We start from the raw sequence: 25952 nt of genomic DNA, 5'->3' as shown, positions 1-25952 counted from the left end.
AAGCTAAGTTTATGATAGATAGTGAATTTTGGTCCGAAATACAATAACCTTTTTACCAGTAAACTCGATCTGGAATCATTAAGGTTTTTGATAAACAAGCAGCACTTTAACCACTTTAACCACCATCTGATGATAAACCGAAAATACATAAAATATATTAAATGTATATCATGGTAATGATGGTTAGTAAGTGAAATATAACCCAAAATGAAGATGGCGATTATGACACTTTCAAATTCATTGTTATCCGGATAGTCTATCATTATCATCAGCCTCTTTCTTTCTTCTCCTCCACCTTTAATAATAATAATCATCATCATAATCTTATATTAAAATCACTTTCTTCTGGCTTTTGTCTTCTTACGGAAATTATTTACAATTTTTACTAACTCAATACAATATTGTTTAATAATGATGGTGGAAAATATAAGCAGCATTGAAAAGCTGCTATGTACAATGTTAATCAACAAATAGTTCATTGAGGGTGGAGATAATTTAAACTTAACTCTACTTCAATTATAGATCGCTTGGAATAGATAAAGTTGATCATCTATTTTTCTTCCTCTAAACTGGATTAACAATGAAGTCGAATAGATTAATAAAGAATAGATTTAAATATTTGTACAACTATTTCTGAACTGGACAATTTGGTTACCTTTAAGTTATAACCATTAAAAGGAGTTTACCTTTTAATTTTTAACCTTTTTAGAGAAATTCAATTGTAATATAGACTGAGTAAATATTTACTGGCTAAGTTTATAAAGATTTTACTTTATTGCGTTGAAATCAGTATACCTTTAAACTCCATTCAAATCACTCGCATAAATTTTGATTTTAACTCTTGAACTGTTAAACTGATCATCTTATATCCACAAACCGTCCATTCTTCGTTTGTGTTTAATATAATTTTCAAACAGTTTGTGCTCTGTGATCTATCTTTTCGGATATCATATTGGATTATCTATTGCTAAAATGGTCAAATTAATTTCCATTCCAAGTAAAAACTCACTGATTGATACTGAAAGTATTCCTAAATCAACAATACAAGTATTGTTTCTCTGCTCAATCATAGGCAATGCTGTTTACGCCCGTAAAGATGATAAACTTCATGAGTCAAAGGTAAGAGTCTTTTGTTTACTGTTTTCTCTACTTTTTTTGACGCAAATATTAACAATCAAATTGTTCGATTCATTGAAATTATTTTATTTATCATTTCAACATTCTGGTTTAGCAAAACTACCCTACACCTTATCGTTTCAATGATGAAGTAGAAACTGGTTTTGATGAAAATCGTAACTTTCGAAATGATCAACAAGATTCTAATTGGAATCGCATGAAAGGTGTTTATGGATATCGCAATTCCGATGCTTTTCGTATGATGGACTATCTCGGCCGTAATTATGCTTTCTCCTCTAATAGCAAACCTGCTGAGCCTTCTGTATCTTCATCTAATCCAGCTGATGTAATTTTAAAGGGTGAAGACAATTTGCAAGAAAGTAAAGGTTAGTCTAATTGTAAACTCAGTTAAGCTCTATGCAGCTTTGACTGAAAAGGAATTCAATTTGATCGTTTCGATTGTTTGTTAAAATATTAAATTTCTATTTTTTACGATTCTAGCCAAACTTCAGCTGAAAAATTTGCTCCAAAATCATCGACAGGAAAATGAAATGGTTGAACAAAAACCAGAAAGGTTAACACAAATCGAAGAAGATGAAGAAGAAGATGAAGATGTAACAGAGATTCCAGTCACAAGTACTACAACCAGTTCACCACCAGAGACCACATCAGCCTCATCAACAACCACCACTTCGACCACAACTACAACAACAGCTTCTCCAACAACAATGTCATCTTTACCTAAACTTCCTTCTCTTCAAAACATTCACCGTGAAGTTGAAGGAATACCAAGTGTACCTTCTGTTTCACCATCAACTCCAGCAGCACCAACAAATCCTTCCTCATCCTCCTTCTCTTCATCTATTCCATCAGATTTATTAGCTTCTGAAGTCAATAAACAACAACAACAGCACAAGAAAGACTTGCACCACAAACTATCTGTTCATCAATTGATTTCGGAATCAATGCCAACACTCCAAATGTCTGTTTCGCCAATTTATTTTTACAACAAGCAAACAAAGTCACTTGTTGCTGTTCCTTACCTAATAATGAAATCAATAAGCAAAATGCCACTTTTACCAAATATGATGGATGCCGTTGGAAGTCAACTTGGCGGGTCAAACAATCTCCTCAATTATGTTAACACACCATTCAATCAGAAAATGAGATCGCGACCAATTAGTCATTTAGCTCCTCTGATTAGAGGATTTGAATCTGAAGATACCTCTAATTATAATGAAAAAGTACCTGGTTATTTACCTGCTGATGAAGCTGAATCTTCACGCTGGTTATCCTTTCAAGGCTTAAATGCCCAACATGCGCTCAATTTATAATCATACGTTTTCCGAGCTGCGTCTATCTAGCGGAATTCATTTTGATCAAAATATTTTTACTGTTTTTAATCATTGCAGGTTGCTTTGTATAGATATAACTTTTTACATTCAATACGATTCCTCTTCATTAATCAATACCATTTGTCACATAAGAATCATTGTATATTATTAAAAGTTTTCATTTTTTGTTTGTTACAAATTTTGTGTAAAGATTCTTGATTAAAATAAAGGGAACTGTCAATCAAGTTGATTAAATCGTTTCTAAATGATAATTTACATTTTTATCGAGAAAATATGAATTTTTAAAAATAAGAATTTTCAGACTGTCTGAAAATCATGTGTCATTTACAATTAACTGCATTATATATTTTGGAAGAGTTTTGATATGCAATCCGATTCTGACTCTGAAGAAGAGTTTGTAATCTAAATTTGTACAAAATAAAGTTAGAATTGAAAAAATCGTCAATTAACAGCATTTTTAGCTTTTCGCATTGAACTAACAAGTTTGTAATGAAAGTTGACTGAAATTATTTTGACTAAAAATCAATGGTACAGCTTAAATTAAATTTTGAGCAGTTTGAATCGTGAATCAATACTGATTAAGCTGGACAAATTTTTTAAGAATTTTGATGTTGAGTGGAACCATCTTAATTTTTGGTAAGGTGACTATAGATTTATTTACAAATACAAAAAGATTGGATGGGAAAGAAAAGAAGCCCTTTATCCAAAAAGCCATACCCATGAAATAAAATGATAATAAGAGAATAAGTTAGGTGGAAAGAATTAACAGAGGAATTAACATTTAGCAGAAGGAAACTAGAAAAGTGTGAGAGTTGCTTCCAATAGAGTCAAGCTTGAAACTCATGCAGTTCTGAGACAGACTTTTTTTACACCACTTAACATATTTTTGATCAACCGGTTGATAATAAAACTGTGAAAAATATCGTACTGTCCCAACTAAGCATTCCAAACGTAAAAATATGTCCTTTGCCATTCTGGTAAGTATTGGATGAAGGGTTTTAAGAGTGATCCGAAAAGAGGTATCCTCTCAGATAGAGTGGTTAGAATTCTGATAATTCGCACTTTAGTATAATTATCATAGAAAGGTGATCTCATCAAGTAAAGGAACATTGAAAAAGATCGCTGATTAAGTTCCAATCTTTCACTTGTATTCCAAAGTGTATTAGATGCACTCATTAGTTTTAAACTTGTAACATCCATTCCAAAAGAGACTAAGTAGGGAGCCCATGATGATTGACCGAAGGTTTTCATCGTTGATAAATGGACAAGTGGTCTTATTATATGAAGAACTTCAGCTAATTTTTGGGTATCATTTAATTCCGTTGGTGGAGCATTTTTATCCTCTTTACCCAAAATCTTGTTGATTAAGGAACTCTCAGAAGGAAGAACCCAAGTTCGTTTCGATCGAGGTGGTGCACTATCCAATGTACGAATAACTCTTCCTGATCTAGGTAAGGTAACAACAGTTCGTTCGCTAGCTGAAGGAGCTGCCTGGTCAGAATTAGATTCAGACTCGACGGTTGGAGGGTTATATCCTTTTGATGGAACATCTCTTTGTCTATCCAAAGGCAAAAAGGGTATCTGACGTTGTATACCAACATTGTACTTGAACAGCAAAATCAGTTTTATCACAGTCCTGTTGAAGATAAGATTTTATTCATAATTTATAAAATATTCACATATACGATAAATCATTGATAGGATGGAATATATATATTTGAATTTAGGTATTTATGTGTATACTAGGCCTTTGGGTATCCCAAATATAGTCACATCAAATGACAGTGAATCAAATATTGATAGTGGTATCAGTCTCATTACAACTTACTTGGTAATTTGAATAATAGCGATTGTAATCCATTTTCCAGCTTCACCTGCTAATTTCTTTGCACTAATTTCAAAGAAAACTTGAGTATATTCAATGATAGTGACAAAGATCTTTAATCTCTCCACTACTTCACTCTGTTTAAGACATGAAAATATACAATGAGACACACAGAAATTTGTTTACATTTATCATGTTTATAAAACTTACGAAATTGGATTTCCAATTAAATGCTCTCTTAAGTAAGATGTCGTTTGAAATTTGAAGTAACGATGAAGAAGTATAAATCAACTCTGAGATTATGTTAGAATTATTAAATCGACCTATGGATGAAAAAAGAGATATTACATACAGTGTAAGTATAGAAACATATATAGACAAAATGGGTTAAGGAAACAAAATTTAAACTCACCGGATACCAAATAGCTGACCCATCTCAAAACATTTTCAATTTCGGTAGCAATTAAAGGATTTTCTTTAATTATTGATTTGTATTTCTCTAGATATTGAATTGCAATGGGCAGAGGCATTGTTGATAAATGTTCCGATACAAATATAATACACAAGTCACTATAAGGAAAATGCCTTGGTTTATTGGAGAACCCAAAAATTGAGTCAAGTTGAGCAGGTTACTATAAACATAAGGAAAATATAATTAATTAAAATAAACAATTGATTTAGCTTGATCTTGGCGATGATTTAGTTCACTTTCAAAACAGAGATAGATAGAAAGCTGGAAACATAGCAAAGAACACTTACCATCACCATTTTCCTTGTGTTGAAATGTAGTCTGACAAGTTGTGTCTTCAAAAAGAGTAAGACTGTTTACTCTTGAGTCTTCATGATCAGACTAATGTGGCAAAATGAAGCGAATACAGAAAGGCTGATGACCGTAGATCAAGTTGATATTCAACTCTCTTGTCACTAATAATCAAAATAAGAATATTTTACAGGAAAATTAATCAGATTGGGGGTTGAGACGTTGGTTTAAAAGGCGGTCAATTTGGCTTGTTGTAATTCACCATTTTATTGTTCTTCACGATATTCCCTGGATTAACACCCTACGTAGCTAAGATTATCTAATGCTTGATAAAACATGAAAATATCTTCATTCAAAGCATAGTTTGAAATAATATTAGACACTTTAAGCAACAGTATTTCTTACTTGATTTAATTAAAGCTTTCTCCCTTGGTTTAAATGTTTGTTCAGTTACAGTTTGTATTTGCAGATACAGCTACAACCAAGATAAATAGCTTGAACTGGTGAATAGTTTATGAATAGGTGATACTATTACATAGAAAGTATAAATTGTAAATCATGGCCAATAAATATGAATATAAGTGACGAACAGGCAAAAACACTGCTTAAAGTGTGAATTTTTATAACTTTCAAATCGGTTCGCTCAATCCCGGTCAACCTAATATTTTTATTGCGTTGAAATCAGTAAACCTTTAAACATTAGTCGAATCAAACGCTTAAAATCGTATATTAACCTTTACAACTGTTAAACTCTTCATTGTATATCTACATAGCGTACATTTTTGTTTATGTTTATAATTTTCAAATAGATTGTGATCTACGTTATCGTGATCTGTGATCTGTCCTATCTTTGTTGGATATGTAATTGGATAAACAATTGCTAACATGGTCAAATTGCTTTCCATTACAAGTAAAAACTCACTCATTGATTCAGAAAATATTCATGAATCAACTCTCTAGGTATATTTTCTTTGTTTATTGAGTCTTAGGAAATTGATTATAATTTGCATTTTTATCGTGAAAATTTATGTATTTTATTTAAAAATAAAATCAGAAAAAGTTATTTGCGTACATTTCCGATAGATCGACTTTTAACGATCCATCGACGTCATTTTGGGAAGAGAGAAACATTTAAACAAGAAAATTTCTGATTCAGGCTGACAGAATCAGGTATAAAACATATTGATATTTCACTTGACAAAGAAATGTCAAATTTCAATTGGCTTTAACTAATTGCATTTATTAACTGTCACTTAGTGCACTTTGAGGATTGATTAATATCTCAGTCGATATTCATTCAAAGTAAGTTCTTTTTTTCGCAACAAGTGTTTTGTTTAATAACTCTGACATTTTATTTAATCATTTTATTGTTCTATATTTTATGTTGATATTTTTGTGAATCTAATTAGATGCTTGATTTATTTGGAAATGTTTTTGGAAGAAGCAAGAAATCATCTTCTGGACAAACCTCAAGTAAACAGGAACCAACAGCCTCAGATGAAGATTTTGTTGTTGTCCCAAATCAAGCAAATCCTCCAGTAACCTCGTTATATCCTTACATTGATTTCTCTGAATTGGTATGTTGATGTCATCTTTCTTTTTACAAACATCTTTAAACCAACCATTATTAAAACCTTTTTATTAATTCTCTTGTTTTCTCTTTCAGAGTGTCAATGGTGACGCATCATCAACTAATGCTGTCAAACAAAATTATGATCAACATTTAACACCTTTAGACAAAGTACCCTTTGTTTGTAATACAAATCTTCCTGCCCATAAATTTAGTATTGAACTTGAACCATATTTTCAGACGATTGAAAAGATCGACATGTTCCTCACGGCTCCATCAATGTCTGATTATAATTTTGCATTAGAGAAAAGTTTTCTGAGCGAATATCAGTAGACATTAAACCGTGGACACTAAAGCTCATGTCGACGAACTCCAGGCTTAAAATCACATATCGAATGTCTGTCAAGTATGTGTTGATATACAATCATATACTAAGCTGAATCATATCAGAAGCTGGTTTATACGCTTGTTATGAACAATACCATATTTTATTTTCAGCTGCGTAATCCATATCGCATTTCGTTGAATGTCTATCTCATGTAATTTTTGCGTCATTATTCAAAATTATCCATTTCCATTGTTGACTCTCTTTTGATAGACTTTGAGTCCTTCTGTTTCTCTTTGAAAGCGAGTGAATCAAAGTTACAAAAATCTCTGTAGAAATCAATGAACTGACAAACCAAAAATGTAAATCAAAAATGTATTAATTGCGACTTTCTGATCTGTTTTTCATGCAAGAAATATCTCTTTTATTTATTTGATCTCGTCATTCATTTTCATTATTTCTTTTAAATACATTACAAATAATTTTGCATGATCAATCTATCTTATACTTGTGGAATTTGATCGACGATATCACACATCAATGAGTCAAATTCATCTATTTGATTGGTACTTGGGTCCGATAAGTCTTTCACATTAGCTTCTTTACTAGTATCTTTTCCATTCTGGTTAGCTGATTTATTGAAATAAAGCAACTGTCCGAGAGCAGCTTTTAAATCGGGCAGGTCAGGAATATTTGAGGTGGAGTTGACTATCATCTCAACAACTTTGTCGATCTGTCTGTTAAGTCGATTAATTATCTCAATACGTTGTCTCCTCTGGTGCTGAAGAGTAACTCTCAATGTTTCTCTTGCTTGGTAGGGCCTCAATTCATTGATAAGATGATGCATTTGAAGAAATAACATGGCAATATCAGAGCATTTTTCTTCTCGCTTATTAGTATCTGGACACTTTATGATTACATCTAGAAGATCGAGGAAATTCACAAGGATGGAAGAATTCATCTTCTTTAATTCCCTTTTGTGGTCATATTCTCTTGGATAAAGACGTTTGATTCCACGGGTCTCGAGAGGTCTGATGATAGCATCATCATTGTTAATTAGAACACCAAACATATTGTAACTACCATCAACGATAGGTTTGGGTGGATCTGGATTGCGTCCTTTAGCAACATTTTCTTCTGAATATAGCTCGATTAGGTTAGCCGGTGGAAGAGGATAAGTTGATGATATGTTTGCAGTTGATCCCAGTTTACCAGCAGATAAAATTGGCGACCTCGAGGAAGCTCTAGGACTTGTCATAATTTTAATTCTCTCAGATGAATGAAAGAAGAAACGGTAAATAAATTAAACAGCTAAATCTTGAGGCTTACAAGTCAAAACAAAAAGAAGCTACATGATTGTAAAAATGATAATAATGAAAATACACCAACAAAACTAGGATAAATAATTAAATAACAATTGTGGATTGCAGTGGATAGTAACAGATAAAATGGTGATAATCAGAAGCAAATTGACACAAAAGTAGAATAAAACATATAATTAAATTTAATAATATAAAATTGAATAAAAGATTTCTTTCTTTTTCTTGCTTGACAATTCAAGAATATTCACACAATCGATCAATCGAATGTTTTCGATAGTCGATAGTTTTGAATTAAACTCTAAGCTAAGTGAGCTTTAAATAGGTAAACAACTGGAATCAAAACATAATTTTATCTTTCACTTGTATAAAGAATATAGTGATTGAATCATATTTTGATTTTGAACTCTACTTAATTTTAATTTTGTGATTTTAGTTGTAAACTCATCCATTTAAATAAATCTACTCAAGGTAAGCTAATTTTTTTCTGTGAAGTCAGCAGTGAAGCTTTCCAAAATTGTATTCAATTTTATTCAATTGTATTCCAAAAAATACATTTTATTCAATTTCCAATATTTTTTAATGATATTTATTAAATTTTCGGAATCTAATTAGATGCTAGATTTATTTGGAAATGTTTTTGGAAGAAGCAAGAAATCATCTTCTGGATCCTCAAGTAAACAGGAACCAACAGCCTCAGATGAAGATTTTGTTGTTGTCCCAAATCAAGCAAATCCTCCAGTAACCTCGTTATATCCTTACATTGATTTCTCTGAATTGGTATGTTGATGTCATCTTTCTTTTTACAAACATCTTTAGACCAACCATTATTAAAATCTTTCTATTAATTCTCTTTTTTTTCTCTTTCAGAGTGTCAATGGTGACGCAGCATCAACTAATGCTGTCAAACAAAATTATGATCAACATTTAACACCTTTAGACAAAGTACCCTTCGTTTGTAATACAAATCTCCCTGCCCATAAATTTAGTATTGAACTTGAACCATATTTTCAGACGATTGAAAAGATCGACATGTTCCTCACTGCTCCATCAATGTCTGATTATAATTTTGCATTAGAGAAAAGTTTTCTTAGTGAATACCAATGAGCATTTTCAATTAATCAAGACCTGTATTCTCAAATTGTGACGGATATCAGAATATTCCAAATTTGTGTTCACATTTTCCACCAATAACTAGGCTAGACTTCAAAGTCTACTAAATTACAAATGTTTGGTTAAACACTAGCGATATGTTTACCTTTTCTAACAGGCATCTACTTTATCCTGTTCATCATTCTGTAAAATTTTTTTGCGCCATCACCCAATTTATCTGCCCAAAACTGACTAAGGCAACATTTCTACACTATTTATGAAAATGTGTTATGATTAAAATGACTAAAATCTTGGTTAAATATCAAGTTCTATTTTCATTTTCTCCAAAACCGTGTACAATTGCGAAAATGATAACTTTGATTGCTCTATGAAAGGAACATTCGATAATAGTCTCACGATAGAAATGTTATGTTCTGTTTTTGAGATAAAAAAGGTTTTATTAAATGTGTATTTCATGGTGTAATAACAATTTTTCCTAACAGCTCATTATATAATTTAATCGAAAAGTTATTTTATTCACAGTTACAGGCCTTTAAGCTATTTGATTATTCAGCTTAATCATACATGGTTTGAGCAATTTTCAATAATAGTAAGTAATTAAGAATGAAGTATTACAATCAATTAGAGAAATTAAATTTAAATTAGCTAAATTTATTCCATACATGCATTTAATAAATGATAGCTTATCACTGATTGGATCAATATCCGCCAAATTTTCATTTTTATTGCCTTATCGAGCCATAAATAAAAGTACCCATTGCTAGATTTCCTAAGAGTTATCCAGTCTTTTGTTTTCCTTTTCGTCCGCATCATTGTAGAAAGTTGGCTGTCAAAGATAAAACATTTCAGTATTAAATAATGATATTCGTTTGATAAACTATCATGATTTTAGATAGAAGTGCTCCAGTCACACTCGCACCATACATATTTTCATGTAAAACATTCAGGCTTAGGATGAAATTATCGTATTGTATGCTAATATGTTTGAAAAAGGATAAAACTAACCTTCTCGTCTTCCAGGTAATCATCAAATTTAGTCAATGGATCTTCTGACAGATCTTCATTGGATTCTTCATCAGATGAGAATGAATCCATGCGAACCAGAGTATTTCTTTGTATAATAGCTTTGCTTTTAATTTCATCAGCATTGAATGATGGTGTTGATGACGATGATGCCTCTACAGAAGTAGATGGAAGTGGTTCTCTAATTTTGATTGGTGCAGTCATTGTTTCTCGAACTGAATTTAAACCTAATCGTTGCTTAGCTAAAATATTATGACAAGAATCACAGACTCGCACAGGTTTAGATGATTGAGCTGGAATCAAAAATTTATTTTTTGAGCAGTCTCCACAAATTACTAGGCCACAATAGCGACAGTGGTGCTAGTGAAAGAAATGAAACATATATTAATGAAGATGAACGATAATAGTTAAAATTTCAATAATAAGAATTACCCGTCGATTAATGAAATTGAAATAGTTGGCTCTACAGTGCATACAAACATCAGTTTCTGTATCAGGAACCCAAACTGCTGCATGAATATTTGCGGGTTTCTTTCCAGCTGAAGATGATAAGATATTATTATAAGTTATTTTTTTACTATTTTTGGATCGGTTAAATGAAACTCACTTCGCTTCAATAAATCATTGACACATTTGTCTATATGATTGATCCACTCTTGTTTTTCTGTTTTGTTAGCAGCATAAACTGTAAAGGATTTATTGGGTGTTTTAATCTGCCAGCCGTGTTTAAGTCGCCCTATGAAAATGAAAAAAAGAGGAGTATGTAAAATAATCAGTAAAACCAAAGGTGAAAAAGCCTGTTAAATGCTAAAGTTATTGATAAACACTGATGAATTAGATTGATAAATGTATTGAAATTGAATGTGAATGAGACAAAAGTTCAAAACACAAATGATAAACCCATGTAGCAAAGTTCATAAATTGAGATTGAACATACCATCTTCTGTATCCTCAGAATCATTTCTTTCAGGAATATCATCTAAAGTTACTTCTTCAAGCAAAATGATGTGTTGACGGACATATTTTTTCTTCTTGATTATAATATCACCATAGACAAGAATATCGTTGAAGAGAAAGAACTGTCTAGCCTTTGGCTTTTTCCGACATATTTTGGTTAATATACCTTCACCAACCAATACACGCCCAGGTATAGATAGAGGCTAAATAATTAATACAGCAATCGATTAGCAACAAAAAAAAACAATGGAAGGCCTAATAAAATGCAGACTTACCGTACCGCTGATACCAAAACAGCTTTCAATGTGAGCTATCCTTCTTGAATTAATATCACTGCCGACTAGAATGAAAGTGAAGAAAGAACGAGATAAAGGTAAGTCAATAGTTAAGGAATAAACAATTTGAAAATAAAGATGAAAACAGTAAACAATAAAGATAATAAAGATGACAAATCACCTAGGTGATCAACCATTGGTTAAGAGTAGTGAGACACAGTTAAGATGAGTGAAAGTTATCTAAAAAGATGCCAAAAGATCAGGCTTGAAATCCAAACTGATGAAATATTTCACAATAAAAATAATTAACTTTGAAATGAAAATAAAATAATGTAAAAAATAAACAAGGGTGTGACAAGAAGTATAAACCTTTATTGGTATAGAATGGATAATATTGGAATGTTATTGGAATCGTTGAGTTTCACGGTTGTGACAAATGGAGAGCTTGTATACAAAATGAATAAGAAATAATAACACCGCTGATGATTTGACGTAATGATAAAGAGATGGTGACAAATCAATGAAATTACCTGATGTACTAGCTTGTAGGTAGGTGTTTTTTTGTTTAAATCAATTTCAGATGTTTCTATGTTCATCATCACCACAGCAATCGTCATCAATATCGTTACCAAATTGAACCCCTTCAAGCAAATTTGATCAGAAAACATTGACGAGTAAAAAAAATGTTGCTAATGATGAATAATTCATCACGCTGTGAGTCAGATTTTGAATTAACTAGAATTGCTTACAATCTAATTATTTAATTAGGTTGACAATATTCAACGGTTATTTTTGATAAATTTTTAACTCAAATAAAATTCCTATTTTGGTTTCTTGTGCAATTGAACTCAATATAAGGTATATTTTACCTGATTTCAAGTTTATTTCAAAGGTTGTTTATTATCGCTGGACAGTGCTCAGTATTATATTGCATTATGTAACAGTTACCAAGCAAAGGTTTAATTAAATGATAATCAAACTCACAGCTTTGATATTGCACGTATAGCCCTCGTGTGACTTAATTAGAGTAGCATTTGCTAATTGAAGCAACGTTGATCCAGAATTTGAATTCAAAATGGTTAACATTTACCCGATCAGCAATATTTTGTTTTTGGACCAATCAAACCCTTCCGAAGTCTATTCACACATTTGGATTGTCAAATCTTACTTCAATTTCCTCAATTCCTTCAATGGTCTCATGATAACGGATAGCTTTTAAATTAGTGATGAGCATTCAAAGAGAGTTTTCAGTAAGGTTTTTCATTTTAAATGATAATAAAGTTATACAAAAATGATTTATACCTTGATAAAAAGCTGACCTGGCTTTAAACATTTTAGAAAACAAAAAATCATTAAATGTAGCAATACAAAAACTTCATGGAATTTGATTAGATCCAAGCTCGTTTCATCTTAGTTTTTGTTGCAACTTGCTTTAGTGGTGGAACAATCTTAAGCCAGTGTGGACAAGAACCATATTATGGTCATTGCATGCCTCAATAACGCATTGGTCATTTGTTGATCCCCCAGGGCTAGCAACATAAGACACTCCAGACATGGCAGCTCGGTCAATATTGTCTCGGAAAGGGAAAAATGCATCTGAACTCAGTGCGACTCCTTTCATTTCCTTGATCCATTCGTTGGCCTTTTCCTAAGGATTGAAAAAATTGATTAGTTATGAAGATAATTAAGTTTGAAATCAAATATTTTACCTCAGTTAACAAAGGTGGTGCTACTTCAAAGGCTTCCTTCCATTTTTGCAAGTCCATTTCAAGACCGACTTGTCGATTAACATAAACATCAGTGTAATTTGATTGTTCGGCTCTCTTGATTGACTTCTTGAAGACCATTTCAGAGAGAGAAGGATGCTGCCTCATCCACCAATTGTTAGCTTTATCACCAGCTAGTCTTGTACAATGAATTCGCGATTGTTGACCAGCTCCAATGCCAATAATTTGACCATCTTTAGCGTAACAAACAGAATTAGATTGCGTGTATTTTAAAGCGATCGTCGCTACAACCAAATCACGTACAGCTTCTTTGGGTAACTAATAATAAAGAGCAAATTTGTAAGATAAAAATTCGTTTCTTCTTCCATTAGCAACTTTGAATAATAAAAGTACTTACATTTTTATTTTGAGAAATGATTCTATCGACATTGAATAATTTTTCATCAATAATTGCATCATTTCGTTTCTGTTCCAAAGTTAAACCAAAAAGTGTCCTTGATTCAATATCAGATGGCTCATAGTTAGGATCAATCTGATAAGATAACGAATAAACGATATTCACATTGATAAAAATAAGTACTATTCAAACCACTTCGTTAGGATTGTCAAAGTCAAGATCAATCTTGATAAATTAAATTGATAAAGAAAGAAAATCTATCAACGTATAGTTGTTAGCAATAACTTATTAAAATACCTCAAGAACACAATAAGATCCTCCTTTCTTTTTCTTCAGAATGTTTAAAGCTTCTTCTTGATAACCTGGTGCTATAATACCATCAGAAACCTCCCGCGATATTATCTTTGCTGTGGGTACATCACAAACATCTGAAAGTGCAACAAAATCACCGAAAGAAGACATTCGATCAGCACCACGAGCTCGAGCATAAGCAGTAGCCAAAGGAGTAAGATCTTTGGCCATATCTTCAACACAACAAAGTTTCAATTGAGCTCCTGATAGGGGAACACCGACAGCTGCTCCAGCTGGAGATACGTGCTTGAATGAAGTGGCTGCTGGCATATTTAGCGCTTTTTTAAGATCTCGAACTAATTGCCATGCATTAAGAGCATCACATAGGTTAATGAAACCAGGACTTCCATTGACTACTCTCAATGGTAATTTTGCTTCCATAGTATACAGTTGAGCTGGTTTTTGATGAGGATTCATACCATATCGAAGAGATAATTGTGAAACTCCGGAACAATATTGAGACCTGAAATAGTTAGATATAGCTAAATCATACTGTGCGGTATGATTAAAAGCCTTAACAGCAAGCATTTGTCGAACCTCCTTGGAAACAACACCATTTCGTTCAATCTCTGAAGCAACCCTAAAATCAAAAGATAAAGCCAAATTTCATGTTAAACGATTGAGATTAAGACAAATGAGAATACGTACAAATCATAATCGTTAGGATCACAAATAACTGCTACTCTATCATGGTTTTTGGCTCCAGCCCGTAAAAGAGTTACTCCACCAATATCAACTTGTTCAACGGCATCGGCAATGGTTACATTAGGTGAGCTAATAGTTTGTACGAATGGATACAAATTACAAACAACAACACCTATGAATTGGTATCCACGATTTTTCATGTCACGCTGGTCAGAGTCAATTTTACGAGCCAATATTCCTCCATGGATAGCTGGATGTAAAGTCTTAACTCGTCCTCCAAGCATTTCAGGAGCTCCGGTTATTTCAGATACATCTTTCAATGTCAGTCCATTGTCCCGTAATGTTTTGGCTGAACCTCCACTGGCCACCAAATTTAAACCACTTTGCGCCAATCTTCGAGCAAATTCAACTAAACCTCGTTTATCCCAGACAGAGATGACAGCTGTGTAGGAGAGATTGAAACATAAGTCAGATAAAATCGGTTAGAGAAGAGAGATTTAAAAACAAAATTATCTTGAATGAAACAATTACTTACCCAGTTCTCCTTTGATGGACATTGTTAATTTCTTAATGTCTAAGTTGGATTAGTAGGTGAGAAAAATGAATTGTAATTAATAACTAATGGATTAATTGAAGTGAGGTTAAAATGCTACAGAAAAGAAATCTGTTTTTGTCAAGAGAGTCAAGTTTTTAGTTCTATTACGAATAGTAAACAGATTTTTGTACCTCTTTTTTCGCCTTATGATCAACTGTGACTGTTTAAGATCTCACCAATTATGATAATAAATTCATCAAACTTAACAGATATTATCTCTATGATCATTTCTCTTCTCTTTTTGATAACAATTAGTGTAATCTTCAATCTCAGAATCAAAGATAAGTCTAACCTGTTTACTCTGTTGGTAAACTACATTTTCATTATTGAGATTTGATTACGTTCAAACTTATTTTATCTGGATTGTGATTGAAAATATTGATTGGATAGATTGCCCATAGATGTTGATGAAATAAAATAATGTAACGAGTCCTTGGTTTTACTATCAAATGGATGATCGGTGATCATCAAAGTAATTGATAGATCAACAATGAAAATGTAGCTCTTTTTATCTCTCATGGATATCTTCTTGTTATGGTCACTTCTAACTAGAACTTTAAGTTGAAACCATTAATCATTAATTACGATTCATTAGTACATAGTAAATTAAATGTCACAATTTATTAAATAACTGGTAAATTAAATAAGAAATATAAAATTGAACCGGTGCACAAAAAAGTGTAATAAATAAAGCACATTGTTTATTATTACATATGATAAGCTTAAGATTGGCTAAAACGATTTTTGTGTCAGCCAACAATCAACGGCTTGGTTGAATGGCAAAAAAACCTTCATTTATTAATAGACTTGAATTATGGCATTGAAGTTCAGCTGAGATACAAATTTTATGGGGAATTGTTTGTTTACGTTTATTTAGCTGATTATTGTGAGCATTTTCTGCTATTTTACAATTCTGTTTTCAATAGTCTCGTAAGCCAAGAAGAGCAATTGAATGGTTAATAGATGTAAGATGCTTTTGATGTATAGTTGATTACTAATGATCAAAATGATAGTCTATCTCAAAAATTGTTTACTGATCAGATAAATTGTGATGGGGATAAAACAGTTGAAGAGTTTTTAGTTGATCACTGATCAGTGATCAACTAATTGATTAGACTTGCTAGGTATAATGAATAGTTAATGATAGATTTGAAGATTTGATAAACAAAGAAATAAAAGCTTACAAGAAAACACCTATTGATTGAATCAAAAATTTCCATGGGAATGTTGAATAAATACGTTTGCGAAATAAAATAAGGAAAAATTAGCGTCCTCGATAGATTTTGATTGAAACCAGGTCTTCGACATCTACAGATAGTAACTATAGCTCCACCAGGACTACAGAATGATCATAGCCAAGGTATAGCTAAGTATTTGGGAATCACCCTCTTAGCAGAAAAACCTTTATATGGTTTACAATTAATAATTAAAAATATTTGCTCTCCTCTACATCCTAGTCTGTATCTTAGTTGATTCGGTTTGGTTAGATGTCCTAGTATTGTTTTTATTATCCCTCGAGTAACATTGAATCGACCAGCCTAGGTTTGGCCAAAATCAAGGTGTACATTCTGGTTACGTCGTCTCCACCCGACGCGAATCAACGCATCCATCTAACATGAATTTACTATTTTTTCTATCATCACAATATGTTAAGATAGTATCATCTTTTATGATTAAACCCAATCCAAAACTCAGCGACAACTAAAATAAGGAACGTTATTAAGTTATTTTGCGAAAAATTGCTTAATTTATTTTAAGCAAACTAGAGATGTAAAAATACTGCGGGAACGAAGCATTTGAATAATGCTGAAACCGTTTGTTTCTTATGATAATTCGATAAAAATTAAACCGTTTAGTAACATTTACTCATATGCCAGTCTTAGTTTGCTCATAGATTATTATGTTTACATAAGTTAGTAACTCTATCGTTGTCTTTTGTTTTTCAAAATTGAGTATTTTCCCTAAATTGTGTTGAAATGGCTAACTTATTAATTGAAGATTATGAGAAGATTTCAACATAAGGATCAAGTTTTAATTAGCATTTTTCGAACTCAATAATTTACGACAGCACCATCAATTATAGTAACGACAGCTTCATTTGATACCGTGTGTGTTGTGAATATGATTTATCCTCTATAAATCTTGAGATTTCTTGGAAATTCTAAATTTTCTGATACTTGGAATGGTCGAGTCTTCATTAGCCTCTTTAAAAATTGCTTTCGTCAACGGTTTGATCGAAAGTTTTTTAGGCTGTTTGGATTCAATAGTCTTCGAAATTCACGATAAACTTTACCATTACCTCAGAACCAAATCCACATGCAAATTTTATGAGTCAATGAGAAATAAGTCGCATGGATGTACCAAAATCAATGTAATTGACCTTTAAAAGGCGAAGAAATTATAAACAAAAAGAAAGATTGCGATTAAAGAACGAAATTACTAGATAATACAATGTAAGTTTCAATTGATAGTTGACAATTATCGTTCCGTCGCTGTATTTGTGTTTGTTTCTTTAGTTATTGCAACAACAGTCAATAGTTATAACTGAGAGAAGAAAAAAATGAAAATTCAACAAAAATATCACACGAGAATGTACTGATTTGTGGTTTGAAATTGTAATAGCACATTTTTGGTCGTTGTTGATACATCATCTGCTATGAGCTGTTCAAATGAAGATGAACTTGCAACACTTGAAGCTGTGCTTGGCACTTCATTATCATCATCGGAATCTTCAGGATCTCTGGAATATTGGTCATCACAAACTTGTTCACCATCACTGTCACCGTCATCACTTGAACTTTCAGATGATACTTCGTTCATGAAGAAATCTTGCTGTTTGGACAATGGAGATAGAAAATAAATTACGTCTCCTTTGTAAATTTCTATCGATGGATAAGCACAAAGCTTGTTTTCCTAGGTATTTAAGAGAAAAAGAAAGAAATATTAGTATTTATCCAGCTGAAAAACAACTTAAGGTAGTTATGAAATACCTTGATGTACTCGGTGATCACTGGATAAACTCGTTTTAAAGCAATAGCTACTGATATTGAACCTTTGTTTGTGAATGTGGCAGAAACAACATGATTGACTTTTGGAAGAGTCATTATCTTGTAGTCTATTGAAAGCAACATCTTTTCCACTTTATCATTATTATGCTCAAATAAAACACCCAACAAGGATTTGGTAGACTTGGATCCAATAGGCTGAGTAATAAGAACGGGAACTAGAGTTGCATCTTTAAACGGGTACAGTAATGTAGTTAATCTAGTGAAATTAGATCCAATACTGGCAGAGTTAGCGTTGTACACTTTGTAAATAAATTTTTTTCCACCAAAATCATATGGACTTTCACCAGTTTTGACAGAAATTGTCTCAAAAAGACCGAAGTAACAAAGAGCTAGAAAAATGGTGACAGCTAAGGCGATTGATAAAAAAATTATAGATAGCTCGATTAACATGATTGTTTGATATTGTTTGATGAATACCAATATGGAAGAATAAATGCCCAGATATATCCAAATGTCAAGTCTGCCATAAAAGAGAGGGAATGATAAGGTCTATCCAAGGATCAAGATCCAAAGTTAGTATTAATAAAATTGATTTGTATGACAATATTGAAGACTTAATGTATGGTCTTTATATTGGTAAATCAGATCAACATGACTATCAATCATGAATTGAATATTATTAAAGAGTCAACGGTTGGCTACCGTTTACAGAGATGAATCACAGTTGCAATTTTGACTTGGAATGGAAGAGTGTAAGGTAATAAAGAGGAACTTGAAATCACAAAATAAGAGTAAAAATTAAGTAAAAAAATGGAGAAAGAAAAAATTAAATGACAGCTTAGAATAACGCATAATTTAATGATTTGGTATACAAAACACTTGATGACCAGCAATAGTTGAACTTTTAACAATTTATCATAATCTTTATTACAATAATATCTAATTAAAGTTATAATTAGACAATATTAAGACTAGCAAAATCACGGTTAACAAAAGAATAAATAAACTGTTTTCGAAGCTTATTTTGATGTTTTGATGTAAGCAAAAGACAAATATCGATACTATCGATCAAATTCATTGGTTTAAGAATTATATTATTCAATACAATATTAAAGTAACACGGAAAACGACACTCTTCAATTTGAAAATGAACTTAATTAGTTAAAAGAGGACATCAAATACTATGATAGGCCTCATCAAAAGCTCCTTAAGGTTCCGTTCGGGAATAATGTCGCTCTAAAGTTAAAACGTTTTTCGATGATATCTCGCGAACACAACATGATAGAATGCTGAAATGTTGTACATTTATATTTCTTGATTGCTTCTATTGACTAACGAGAGCAATGCTCTTCAGAGCAATCCGATCGCATATTATAACTGTTAGGTCGCTTAACTTTTGATCGTTCGGCATTTGATGAGATTCGCGTCCTGCTTAATTTTGATCTGCGCAAAATGCTCCATTTATTACTGACTGTAGCTGGACAAGACGATTTTCTGATAAGCATTTTAGTTGGCCCATTTTACCAATAACCTTATTTTGTTCAAAGCTATGAATCTCTTATTATTTTAGATAAGAGAAAGCGAAAATGAAATAATCACAATCTTGATCCCTGATCTTCAAGAATCAATTTTTCATTTTCAAGTCTAAAGTAATTATTTGCTTTGCTAATTATCTACTAAAGTACTCACATTGCATACATAAGTATTTTTCCAGAATATGCATTGGCATTGGCATGAAAACCTCCTCTAAATTTAATTTATTGACTATTTTGTTCCTACACTTGTGAAAATAATTTTACCGAATTGAATAATGAAAATATTAACCACGTTAGATTGCTTAATTTACATCACGATGAGGAGGGATAGGCTGAGAATCAAATATTAATTTCATATTTGTTTTGAAGTCCGTCATTTTAATGGATTGGTAAGTTTAGTTAACAGAACGGCGAAAAATTTGGCCACACATAGACTGAGCTTTTAATTAGCACTTAAGCATATTTCAGGGGAATGTTCATTCAAGAAACTTTAAAGGGAAGATGTGAGGTGTGCGTATTCAGGTATTATAATTAGATAATGTCTTAAAACTGGCAATAAATTACTCCAGCAGGATCGTGAAATCGACAGATTAATTCATTTGTTTCGTTTCTGGATAGTCATTTGAACAAAGAGAAAGAGTCAGACAAAAGAAATAGAGAAAGAAAGAGAAGACGGAAAGAAAGAAAGAAAGAAAGAAAGAAAAGATTGATAGATTGAGTTATGCATACGGCCTCAAGTTTCTTCAATGTAATTCTCGATAAAATCATTTGTTGGCTTTCTTGTAGATTCGAGTGGCAACAACTTCACCGCATTTGCAAGTCTGAAAAAAAAGAAACGGATGATAATTAGAAAATTGAAAAACTCGACAGATTTAAAATAAATTTAGATTGAAACAATAAAAGGATAGGCATGGTTAGTTAGTTAGATAAGGACAGACTGTTGATTTAGTTGTACGTCAATCATAGCTCTTAAAAGATTTTGGATAATTGATGTCATAAATTAAGTAGCATGAACTGTAAAAATCTAATTTGCAAGAGTTATCTTTTAGGTTGAGACCAACCAGATGCCTAACATTATTGAGATACATCTTATAAAAACATGAAAAATGTACAATTGAATCTGAATCTCTCAATAACTGCTCCTTAGCCATATTGGAACATTGTACAACGCAACAGTGAAAACTGAACTTGTTCCTGATGGTTGATCCCTAAAATGGCTTTCTTCTCATTCTCTATTCATGTAAAGGCGATAAGTATTGCTTATGCGCTATACTTACAATTTTCATCTCATCTCCGTTGAATTCACGAGTAATTTCTGCCGGAGGGTCGCTTTGCTGCTTTTGGATTAGCTTGTTGCCATCCTGACTGACAACGCTCTGTTGAAAATAAGAGATTAAAAGCAAATATTAACATAATGTTGGAAATGAAATGGGGTTTAAAAAAGGGAAACAAAAATTTTGAGTTGAAGTTATAAGAGGATAGAAGCAACATGAAATCTTCAAGGATTATTCGGGGTGCAAATTAACTAACATTCAATCAATCAATGCAATATTAACCTTACATGGAAGATGGGAAATAGTTGTGTAATTTGAACGGAAACCATCGGATCAAATTAAGCAAATATTTCATTATAAGGTATCGGCATTATAATTTTAGATGGTACTTTTGTTACCCCTAAATATGGAATGAAAGGAAGCAAAGATAAATATTAATCAACCTACCTTGCAGGTTACGCCGTCCATACGCTTTTCTTCAAATTCTTCGTCAAATTTGAATTTAGTCTCGGTAGTTTTGAATGTTGATACCGATTTGAAGACAATACTTCCATCTTCTTCAGCTTTGATTATAAACGTGGGCTTCAAGGCCCCAACAGTTTTGCGAAGAAGAAAATTGACACCTGAGAAATAATGAAGCAAAATGATGAGCATAAATAGTGACAGAAATATTGCAAGAGTTTAAACAAATAGGTAAATTGACTAATGAGTGCAACCACATCATCAAAAATTGTTTGGGTATTAAACAATATGGAGAGGTAATCGGTAATAAGAAGACTGCAAAGGAAAGGCATGGAACAAGAATGTAAAGTATACATGTAACATGGTAACTAACACCATTATATAACACAAGCGATCATTAGATCATATCAAATAAACTAAATTAAATATGTATTAAATTAATTTTTCACCATTGCTTGGCGTAAAAATTTAATAGCAGTTAAACATGCAGACAGGAAAACAATAGATAAAGAAAGGATAAAAAAAGAGACAAAATGGGTATAAAAAAAGCTTCATTTGCTTACCTAAAGCTTTTAGAAATTCGTCAAAATTTTCACTTGAGACAAAAGTGTATTCACCAGCAAATTCAGCCATTGTTAAATGAACAGTTTTTCAATGAAAATTAATGAAATAATCGGTGAACAGTTATGAAGAAGCAATTCATAAACGAACAGAACAACAGTAATACTTTGCAACAAGTCTATTTCAGAGCATGGATAAAAAGACTTCAATTTATTTATTGAGAAAACTTGCCTCGAAATTACAGAGGAGTTGAAGGGAGAGAAAAGGGGAAAAAGAGAGAGAAGATGATGATTGGGATGACGAAAGAAGCAAAGAGAAAGAGATTGAAAATGCCACGCCTCAAGCCAGGCAAATAAAAAAATAGCTTGGTCCAATGGCGCACATTGATAGATGAAAAATAATAAATTTAAAACACAATAGATTTATTGGAAATACTTCAATTGGTCAAGAAATACTAGAAGATTCAGTTGTTGAGATGAAGATGAAGATCTGGCGATAAACAAAGCACTCAAAACTGCTTTGATAAAAACTGATCTAATTATAATGAGATGAATCACCAATTGTCTTAAATATTGAACCATGTTGCGGTTGATCGTTGCTGAATAATTTAGAGGGCTGAAATAATCTTCATGGACAGTTTAGGGTTTCAAATAAACGACAAACGAAATGACCCTGAAATTTGTCCATTACCTTGATCATTTCCAAGTAAAAAGGCAGCATCTTCAATTCCATGCTTCTTTTCAGTGTTCACATGGAAATAATTTTATTCTAGCGATTTAAATTGTTTTTTGGTTATCAGCGATTCCATGTTTTATCCTCAACAGACTGGTCTTGCCATTTCTTTTGTCCATTTATCCAAGTATTCAACAATTGGCCAACAATGAGCCTATTAATTCTGGATGTTCAAGGTTATCAAGAGGCTCAGGTTTAGAGTGAAAATATTTTTTTGAATAAAAGAAATACTTCAGACATTTTCTTTTTCCAACTATTCTTAATTAACAGGTTTACAGCTTGCATGGCACGATCGATATGGTTTATGCTTTAATACCTCGTTTCTGAGATGAGTTTAATTTTCATATTCAATGAACTCATCTATTTGTTCATTTAAATTGCTGACAATCTGGTACACTTATACTTAATTGTATGATTCTTGATGGAATTGAACGATAAATTAAATCAATTTAAATGGCTTGTTGTAGCAAATTTTGATTATATTACATGCGAATTTAATGTTTTAACGCACAACAAAGAAGAAACAGCTCAACTTTTGATTCATGACCATAATTAATTTTAACTGACAATCATTTGTCAACAGATAATAGCGACCATATTGACAATGAGTATTTTTCAGTTCATTGAATGAGTTCATGGTCAAAGGTTAAGTAGACAATTTTCAAAGTTGTTTCAAGTTAATTGGTCAATTCAAACCGGTCTGTGGGATTGGATAATTTTAAAGAGAAATTTCAAGTGATGTTAATGTTAAGAGTTGAATGGAAAATTGTTTCATTCCTATTTGTTGTTTAATGGAACATTTTCCTCTTAATATGTTTCAATTGCTTCTCTAAAATATGAGAATTGAGAAGACTAGTCAACTCTAAATTAGATCTTGGTGGAACGAAGATAGATTAAATTGAATTTAACCAATTTTTTGAAAGTCGAGGCCGTCATAGTTTTACGCGATTGGCAAACTCAGAGGATTTAAATGACGAAGATGGCTTTGATAGTCGACTTAAAAATATGTGCAAGTATATTTAGCAAAACAAGTTCTTTCTTCGAAATTAGCTTTAAATAAAGAAAATAATAATATAACAATGTAATAATATAACAATGAGTTGATCAAAGTGTAATGCATGCTTGTAGAGGGTTTCTTGGGTCAACTTTCAGAGTAAAACAGTGTCAATATTATAAGATGAGTTATGACTGGATAATGATCTGATTGAAGACTCTTCTCGCAAAGGTGAAAGAAGTGGCCTTTCTGGTGCAGTAGGAGGTACATAAGAGAAACGGCTGATATCTAAGGCGTGGAATGACCAATCAAATGCGTGATTTCTCATGGTTCGATTGTAAAAATTATCAGGGGGAGTCGTGTCGATGACCGGTGAAGCTGTAATGTCGGCTTGCGAATAATAATCAATAAGATTATCTCTTGAAACATCACCAAAGGCAAACTTAATCTTGGGGAAATTTAAAGGTATTTTAGCAGCAAACCAATTGCGCCTTTCTTGCACCTGGGCAGTTTTTAATAGCTGATGACGTTTTGCATTAACTGCTGCTAACAGCGACTCTTTTTCTTGATTTAAGTTGTCCATCGATTCACGAATTTTTATAATCAATTTCTCAATTTCTTGATTCAAGAAGTTTAAGTGGGATGACAAGTTTTGGCATTCGCTAAGAGACGCCCAATTCCTCATGGTACTATCAAAGTTTTTAACAAATTTGTCCACATCCTTGCTTACCAACTCCAAGTTGAAGCACCCACGAGAAAAATATTTATTGATGTCACAGTCATTAGAAAATTGCCTGAGATCTAATATTTGGTTGCTAGAAGTAATCATACTGGCATCAGCAGGACAATTGTACATTTCTAATTTTGGTGTTATATGCTCGATCAGGTGCCGGAGTTCGCTGAAGTTTTGGCTGACTGTATCATTTAAGTCCGCAACAGACTGCCGTACATTAGCTATAATTTCATTATCCTTCATGGCATAGCTATTTTCACCCAGAATTTGAACACGAACATAGTTTACAATTTTATCGAACTCGAAACAAACAGCATCCCATTCCTTTTCCAGTGATCGTTTTCTCAACTCAAAATATTCTTGCTCAGACAGCATTTTTTGATCAAGGTCCTCATAGATGAAAGTAAGATCGGATAATCTGCCAGATTCTTCCTCAGCCCGGTTGACAAGTCGGAAGTCATTCAGATCAGATTCGATTTCAGTGCCATACTTTTCTTTCAAAACTTTGGTCATAACATAATTGATGAGATTCAGAAAATATGAGCAAAATGCTTCACCTCCAGGTTGAACTGCATAGATAGGAGTGAACTTTAAACTGCTATCAATCTGTTTGTAAAAAAAGAAAAGATATGAGACGAGAGACGAGAGACACCTTAAAGAAAACGTACCTTTTCAAGGGATTTCAGAAATTCAATTGTAACTTTTCTGAACTCGGCTTCTTGATTTTTATCCAAGCAAGGATAACAATACCGATATTGTTGCAAAACTTGTGAATTTTTTAAGCACCTGACGAGAAAGATCATGATGACTTCAAATGCTTTATGGTCCGGCTTTCCAAATAATTCCCTGCAAGACGGAAAGAAGATAATTATGAAAAAAATCAATTAGTTAACTAATATCAAAGCAAAACACAAATATTTACCTTTTGAGGATAAAATTTTTACATTCTTTTCGGTTGACAACGTATTCATTGAAGGAGAGCCCCTCAAGACTTTCAAAAATGCCATTTTGAAGTTCTTGTAGTTGACTCATTATATATAAGACTGGATGGTAATACCAATAAAAATAATGTCCAAACAATCAAAAATAATAAACACAAATTAAAATAGATGAGGAAAATAAGACAAATGCAATAACTTATAAGATAAACAGTGGAGACTCAGACAAATAAAAACGCGGGTAAAAATTGAAACCATTGCCATAGAAACGGACGATCAAGCGATATCTTGTGGCACTTTTAAGAAGTCATTTTAACCGACAGGAAATTTCAACAAAATATTTTAAAATTGCTTGATCGAAC

At 32.3% G+C, this 25952-nt stretch overlaps 10 protein-coding genes across 16 annotated transcripts; 3 read left to right on the top strand and 7 right to left on the bottom strand.

Annotated features, from left to right (window-relative positions):
* Positions 1-881: 881 nt before the first annotated feature.
* LOC107361222 (uncharacterized) lies at positions 882-2695 on the top strand. Its single transcript, XM_015927995.3, has 3 exons — positions 882-1119; positions 1232-1502; positions 1618-2695. The coding sequence occupies exons 1-3, from the start codon at positions 973-975 to the stop codon at positions 2448-2450; spliced, it is 1251 nt and encodes a 416-aa protein (XP_015783481.2). The 5' UTR covers positions 882-972; the 3' UTR covers positions 2451-2695.
* A 406-nt stretch (positions 2696-3101) lies between these two features.
* On the bottom strand, positions 3102-5880 carry Pex16 (peroxisomal biogenesis factor 16). Of its 2 annotated transcripts, XM_025160584.2 has the most exons (5): positions 5056-5880; positions 4709-4928; positions 4507-4619; positions 4300-4433; positions 3102-4107 (listed from the first exon to the last, which is right to left on the bottom strand). In XM_025160584.2, the coding sequence occupies exons 2-5, from the start codon at positions 4824-4826 to the stop codon at positions 3408-3410; spliced, it is 1065 nt and encodes a 354-aa protein (XP_025016352.1). In that variant the 5' UTR covers positions 4827-4928; positions 5056-5880; the 3' UTR covers positions 3102-3407. The 2 variants fall into 2 exon arrangements, with proteins under 2 accessions (XP_025016352.1, XP_089122387.1); XM_089266261.1 differs by having other exon boundaries at positions 4709-5073.
* Positions 5881-6192: 312 nt separating this feature from the next.
* On the top strand, positions 6193-7387 carry LOC149094621 (uncharacterized). Its single transcript, XM_015927976.3, has 3 exons — positions 6193-6358; positions 6466-6633; positions 6723-7387. The coding sequence occupies exons 2-3, from the start codon at positions 6466-6468 to the stop codon at positions 6957-6959; spliced, it is 405 nt and encodes a 134-aa protein (XP_015783462.2). The 5' UTR covers positions 6193-6358; the 3' UTR covers positions 6960-7387.
* Positions 7315-8630, bottom strand: LOC107361205 (mediator of RNA polymerase II transcription subunit 7). Its single transcript, XM_015927973.3, has one exon. The coding sequence runs from the start codon at positions 8207-8209 to the stop codon at positions 7454-7456; it is 756 nt and encodes a 251-aa protein (XP_015783459.1). The 5' UTR covers positions 8210-8630; the 3' UTR covers positions 7315-7453.
* Positions 8628-9682, top strand: LOC107361206 (uncharacterized). The gene is made up of 3 exons (XM_015927974.2): positions 8628-8741; positions 8886-9050; positions 9141-9682. Exons 2-3 carry the CDS (start codon positions 8886-8888, stop codon positions 9375-9377), a joined length of 402 nt encoding a protein of 133 aa, XP_015783460.2. The 5' UTR covers positions 8628-8741; the 3' UTR covers positions 9378-9682.
* Positions 9683-9874: 192 nt separating this feature from the next.
* On the bottom strand, positions 9875-12079 carry LOC107361204 (pleckstrin homology domain-containing family F member 2). The gene is made up of 7 exons (XM_015927971.3): positions 11820-12079; positions 11639-11703; positions 11344-11566; positions 11014-11142; positions 10839-10945; positions 10389-10766; positions 9875-10209 (listed from the first exon to the last, which is right to left on the bottom strand). Exons 1-7 carry the CDS (start codon positions 11833-11835, stop codon positions 10153-10155), a joined length of 975 nt encoding a protein of 324 aa, XP_015783457.1. The 5' UTR covers positions 11836-12079; the 3' UTR covers positions 9875-10152.
* Positions 12080-12882: 803 nt separating this feature from the next.
* Positions 12883-16116, bottom strand: LOC107361202 (bifunctional purine biosynthesis protein ATIC). Of its 5 annotated transcripts, none has more exons than XM_015927967.3 (7): positions 15922-16116; positions 15294-15332; positions 14762-15200; positions 14060-14693; positions 13763-13897; positions 13348-13683; positions 12883-13286 (listed from the first exon to the last, which is right to left on the bottom strand). In XM_015927967.3, exons 1-7 carry the CDS (start codon positions 15929-15931, stop codon positions 13071-13073), a joined length of 1809 nt encoding a protein of 602 aa, XP_015783453.2. In that variant the 5' UTR covers positions 15932-16116; the 3' UTR covers positions 12883-13070. The 5 variants fall into 5 exon arrangements, with proteins under 5 accessions (XP_015783453.2, XP_015783456.2, XP_015783454.2 ...); XM_015927970.3 differs by having other exon boundaries at positions 15952-16078; XM_015927968.3 differs by having other exon boundaries at positions 15939-16045.
* Positions 16117-17705: 1589 nt separating this feature from the next.
* On the bottom strand, positions 17706-19394 carry LOC107361175 (testis-expressed protein 264). Its single transcript, XM_015927925.3, has 2 exons — positions 18344-19394; positions 17706-18266 (listed from the first exon to the last, which is right to left on the bottom strand). Exons 1-2 carry the CDS (start codon positions 18809-18811, stop codon positions 17934-17936), a joined length of 801 nt encoding a protein of 266 aa, XP_015783411.2. The 5' UTR covers positions 18812-19394; the 3' UTR covers positions 17706-17933.
* An 859-nt stretch (positions 19395-20253) lies between these two features.
* On the bottom strand, positions 20254-22379 carry LOC107361176 (fatty acid-binding protein). 2 transcript variants are annotated; one of them, XM_015927927.3, is made up of 5 exons: positions 22196-22379; positions 21618-21793; positions 21174-21272; positions 20626-20717; positions 20254-20506 (listed from the first exon to the last, which is right to left on the bottom strand). In XM_015927927.3, exons 1-4 carry the CDS (start codon positions 22263-22265, stop codon positions 20661-20663), a joined length of 402 nt encoding a protein of 133 aa, XP_015783413.1. In that variant the 5' UTR covers positions 22266-22379; the 3' UTR covers positions 20254-20506; positions 20626-20660. The 2 variants fall into 2 exon arrangements, with proteins under 2 accessions (XP_015783413.1, XP_015783412.1); XM_015927926.3 differs by having other exon boundaries at positions 20254-20717.
* A 1535-nt stretch (positions 22380-23914) lies between these two features.
* On the bottom strand, positions 23915-25812 carry LOC107361173 (uncharacterized). The gene is made up of 3 exons (XM_015927921.3): positions 25575-25812; positions 25321-25498; positions 23915-25258 (listed from the first exon to the last, which is right to left on the bottom strand). The coding sequence occupies exons 1-3, from the start codon at positions 25682-25684 to the stop codon at positions 24074-24076; spliced, it is 1473 nt and encodes a 490-aa protein (XP_015783407.2). The 5' UTR covers positions 25685-25812; the 3' UTR covers positions 23915-24073.
* Positions 25813-25952: the final 140 nt, after the last annotated feature.

Source organism: Tetranychus urticae, chromosome 1 (assembly GCF_039701765.1).
Source record: "Tetranychus urticae isolate SD_2017Ah chromosome 1, NJAU_TeUrti_SD_1.0, whole genome shotgun sequence".
In the NCBI taxonomy this organism is placed as follows: Eukaryota; Metazoa; Arthropoda; class Arachnida; order Trombidiformes; family Tetranychidae; genus Tetranychus; species Tetranychus urticae.
This window is presented reverse-complemented; position numbering and strand designations above follow the sequence as displayed.

Coding starts and splice junctions, on each gene's coding strand:
- LOC107361205 (XM_015927973.3), bottom strand. CDS start 8,209: ATGACAAGTCCTAGAGCTTCCTCGAGGTCGCCAATTTTATCTGCTGGT.
- LOC149094621 (XM_015927976.3), top strand. CDS start 6,466: ATGCTTGATTTATTTGGAAATGTTTTTGGAAGAAGCAAGAAATCATCT. Junction 6,634..6,722: donor ACATTGATTTCTCTGAATTG/GTATGTTGATGT, acceptor TTTCTCTTTCAG/AGTGTCAATGGTGACGCATC.
- LOC107361173 (XM_015927921.3), bottom strand. CDS start 25,684: ATGAGTCAACTACAAGAACTTCAAAATGGCATTTTTGAAAGTCTTGAG. Junction 25,499..25,574: donor AAAAATTTTATCCTCAAAAG/GTAAATATTTGT, acceptor TCCGTCTTGCAG/GGAATTATTTGGAAAGCCGG. Junction 25,259..25,320: donor TTCTGAAATCCCTTGAAAAG/GTACGTTTTCTT, acceptor TTTTACAAACAG/ATTGATAGCAGTTTAAAGTT.
- LOC107361222 (XM_015927995.3), top strand. CDS start 973: ATGGTCAAATTAATTTCCATTCCAAGTAAAAACTCACTGATTGATACT. Junction 1,120..1,231: donor ATAAACTTCATGAGTCAAAG/GTAAGAGTCTTT, acceptor ATTCTGGTTTAG/CAAAACTACCCTACACCTTA. Junction 1,503..1,617: donor CAATTTGCAAGAAAGTAAAG/GTTAGTCTAATT, acceptor TTACGATTCTAG/CCAAACTTCAGCTGAAAAAT.
- LOC107361176 (XM_015927926.3), bottom strand. CDS start 22,265: ATGGCTGAATTTGCTGGTGAATACACTTTTGTCTCAAGTGAAAATTTT. Junction 21,794..22,195: donor CGAATTTCTAAAAGCTTTAG/GTAAGCAAATGA, acceptor ATTATTTCTCAG/GTGTCAATTTTCTTCTTCGC. Junction 21,273..21,617: donor TGGACGGCGTAACCTGCAAG/GTAGGTTGATTA, acceptor TATTTTCAACAG/AGCGTTGTCAGTCAGGATGG.
- LOC107361204 (XM_015927971.3), bottom strand. Junction 11,567..11,638: donor GTTTTGGTATCAGCGGTACG/GTAAGTCTGCAT, acceptor TTAATTATTTAG/CCTCTATCTATACCTGGGCG. Junction 10,767..10,838: donor TCAATTTCATTAATCGACGG/GTAATTCTTATT, acceptor TTCTTTCACTAG/CACCACTGTCGCTATTGTGG.
- LOC107361175 (XM_015927925.3), bottom strand. CDS start 18,811: ATGTTAATCGAGCTATCTATAATTTTTTTATCAATCGCCTTAGCTGTC. Junction 18,267..18,343: donor TGATCACCGAGTACATCAAG/GTATTTCATAAC, acceptor TTAAATACCTAG/GAAAACAAGCTTTGTGCTTA.
- LOC107361206 (XM_015927974.2), top strand. CDS start 8,886: ATGCTAGATTTATTTGGAAATGTTTTTGGAAGAAGCAAGAAATCATCT. Junction 9,051..9,140: donor ACATTGATTTCTCTGAATTG/GTATGTTGATGT, acceptor TTTCTCTTTCAG/AGTGTCAATGGTGACGCAGC.
- LOC107361202 (XM_015927967.3), bottom strand. Junction 13,684..13,762: donor TCATTTCTCAAAATAAAAAT/GTAAGTACTTTT, acceptor CTTTATTATTAG/TTACCCAAAGAAGCTGTACG. Junction 13,287..13,347: donor CACCACCTTTGTTAACTGAG/GTAAAATATTTG, acceptor TTCAATCCTTAG/GAAAAGGCCAACGAATGGAT.
- Pex16 (XM_025160584.2), bottom strand. CDS start 4,826: ATGCCTCTGCCCATTGCAATTCAATATCTAGAGAAATACAAATCAATA. Junction 4,434..4,506: donor TTAATTGGAAATCCAATTTC/GTAAGTTTTATA, acceptor TGTCTTAAACAG/AGTGAAGTAGTGGAGAGATT. Junction 4,108..4,299: donor GCTATTATTCAAATTACCAA/GTAAGTTGTAAT, acceptor TATCTTCAACAG/GACTGTGATAAAACTGATTT.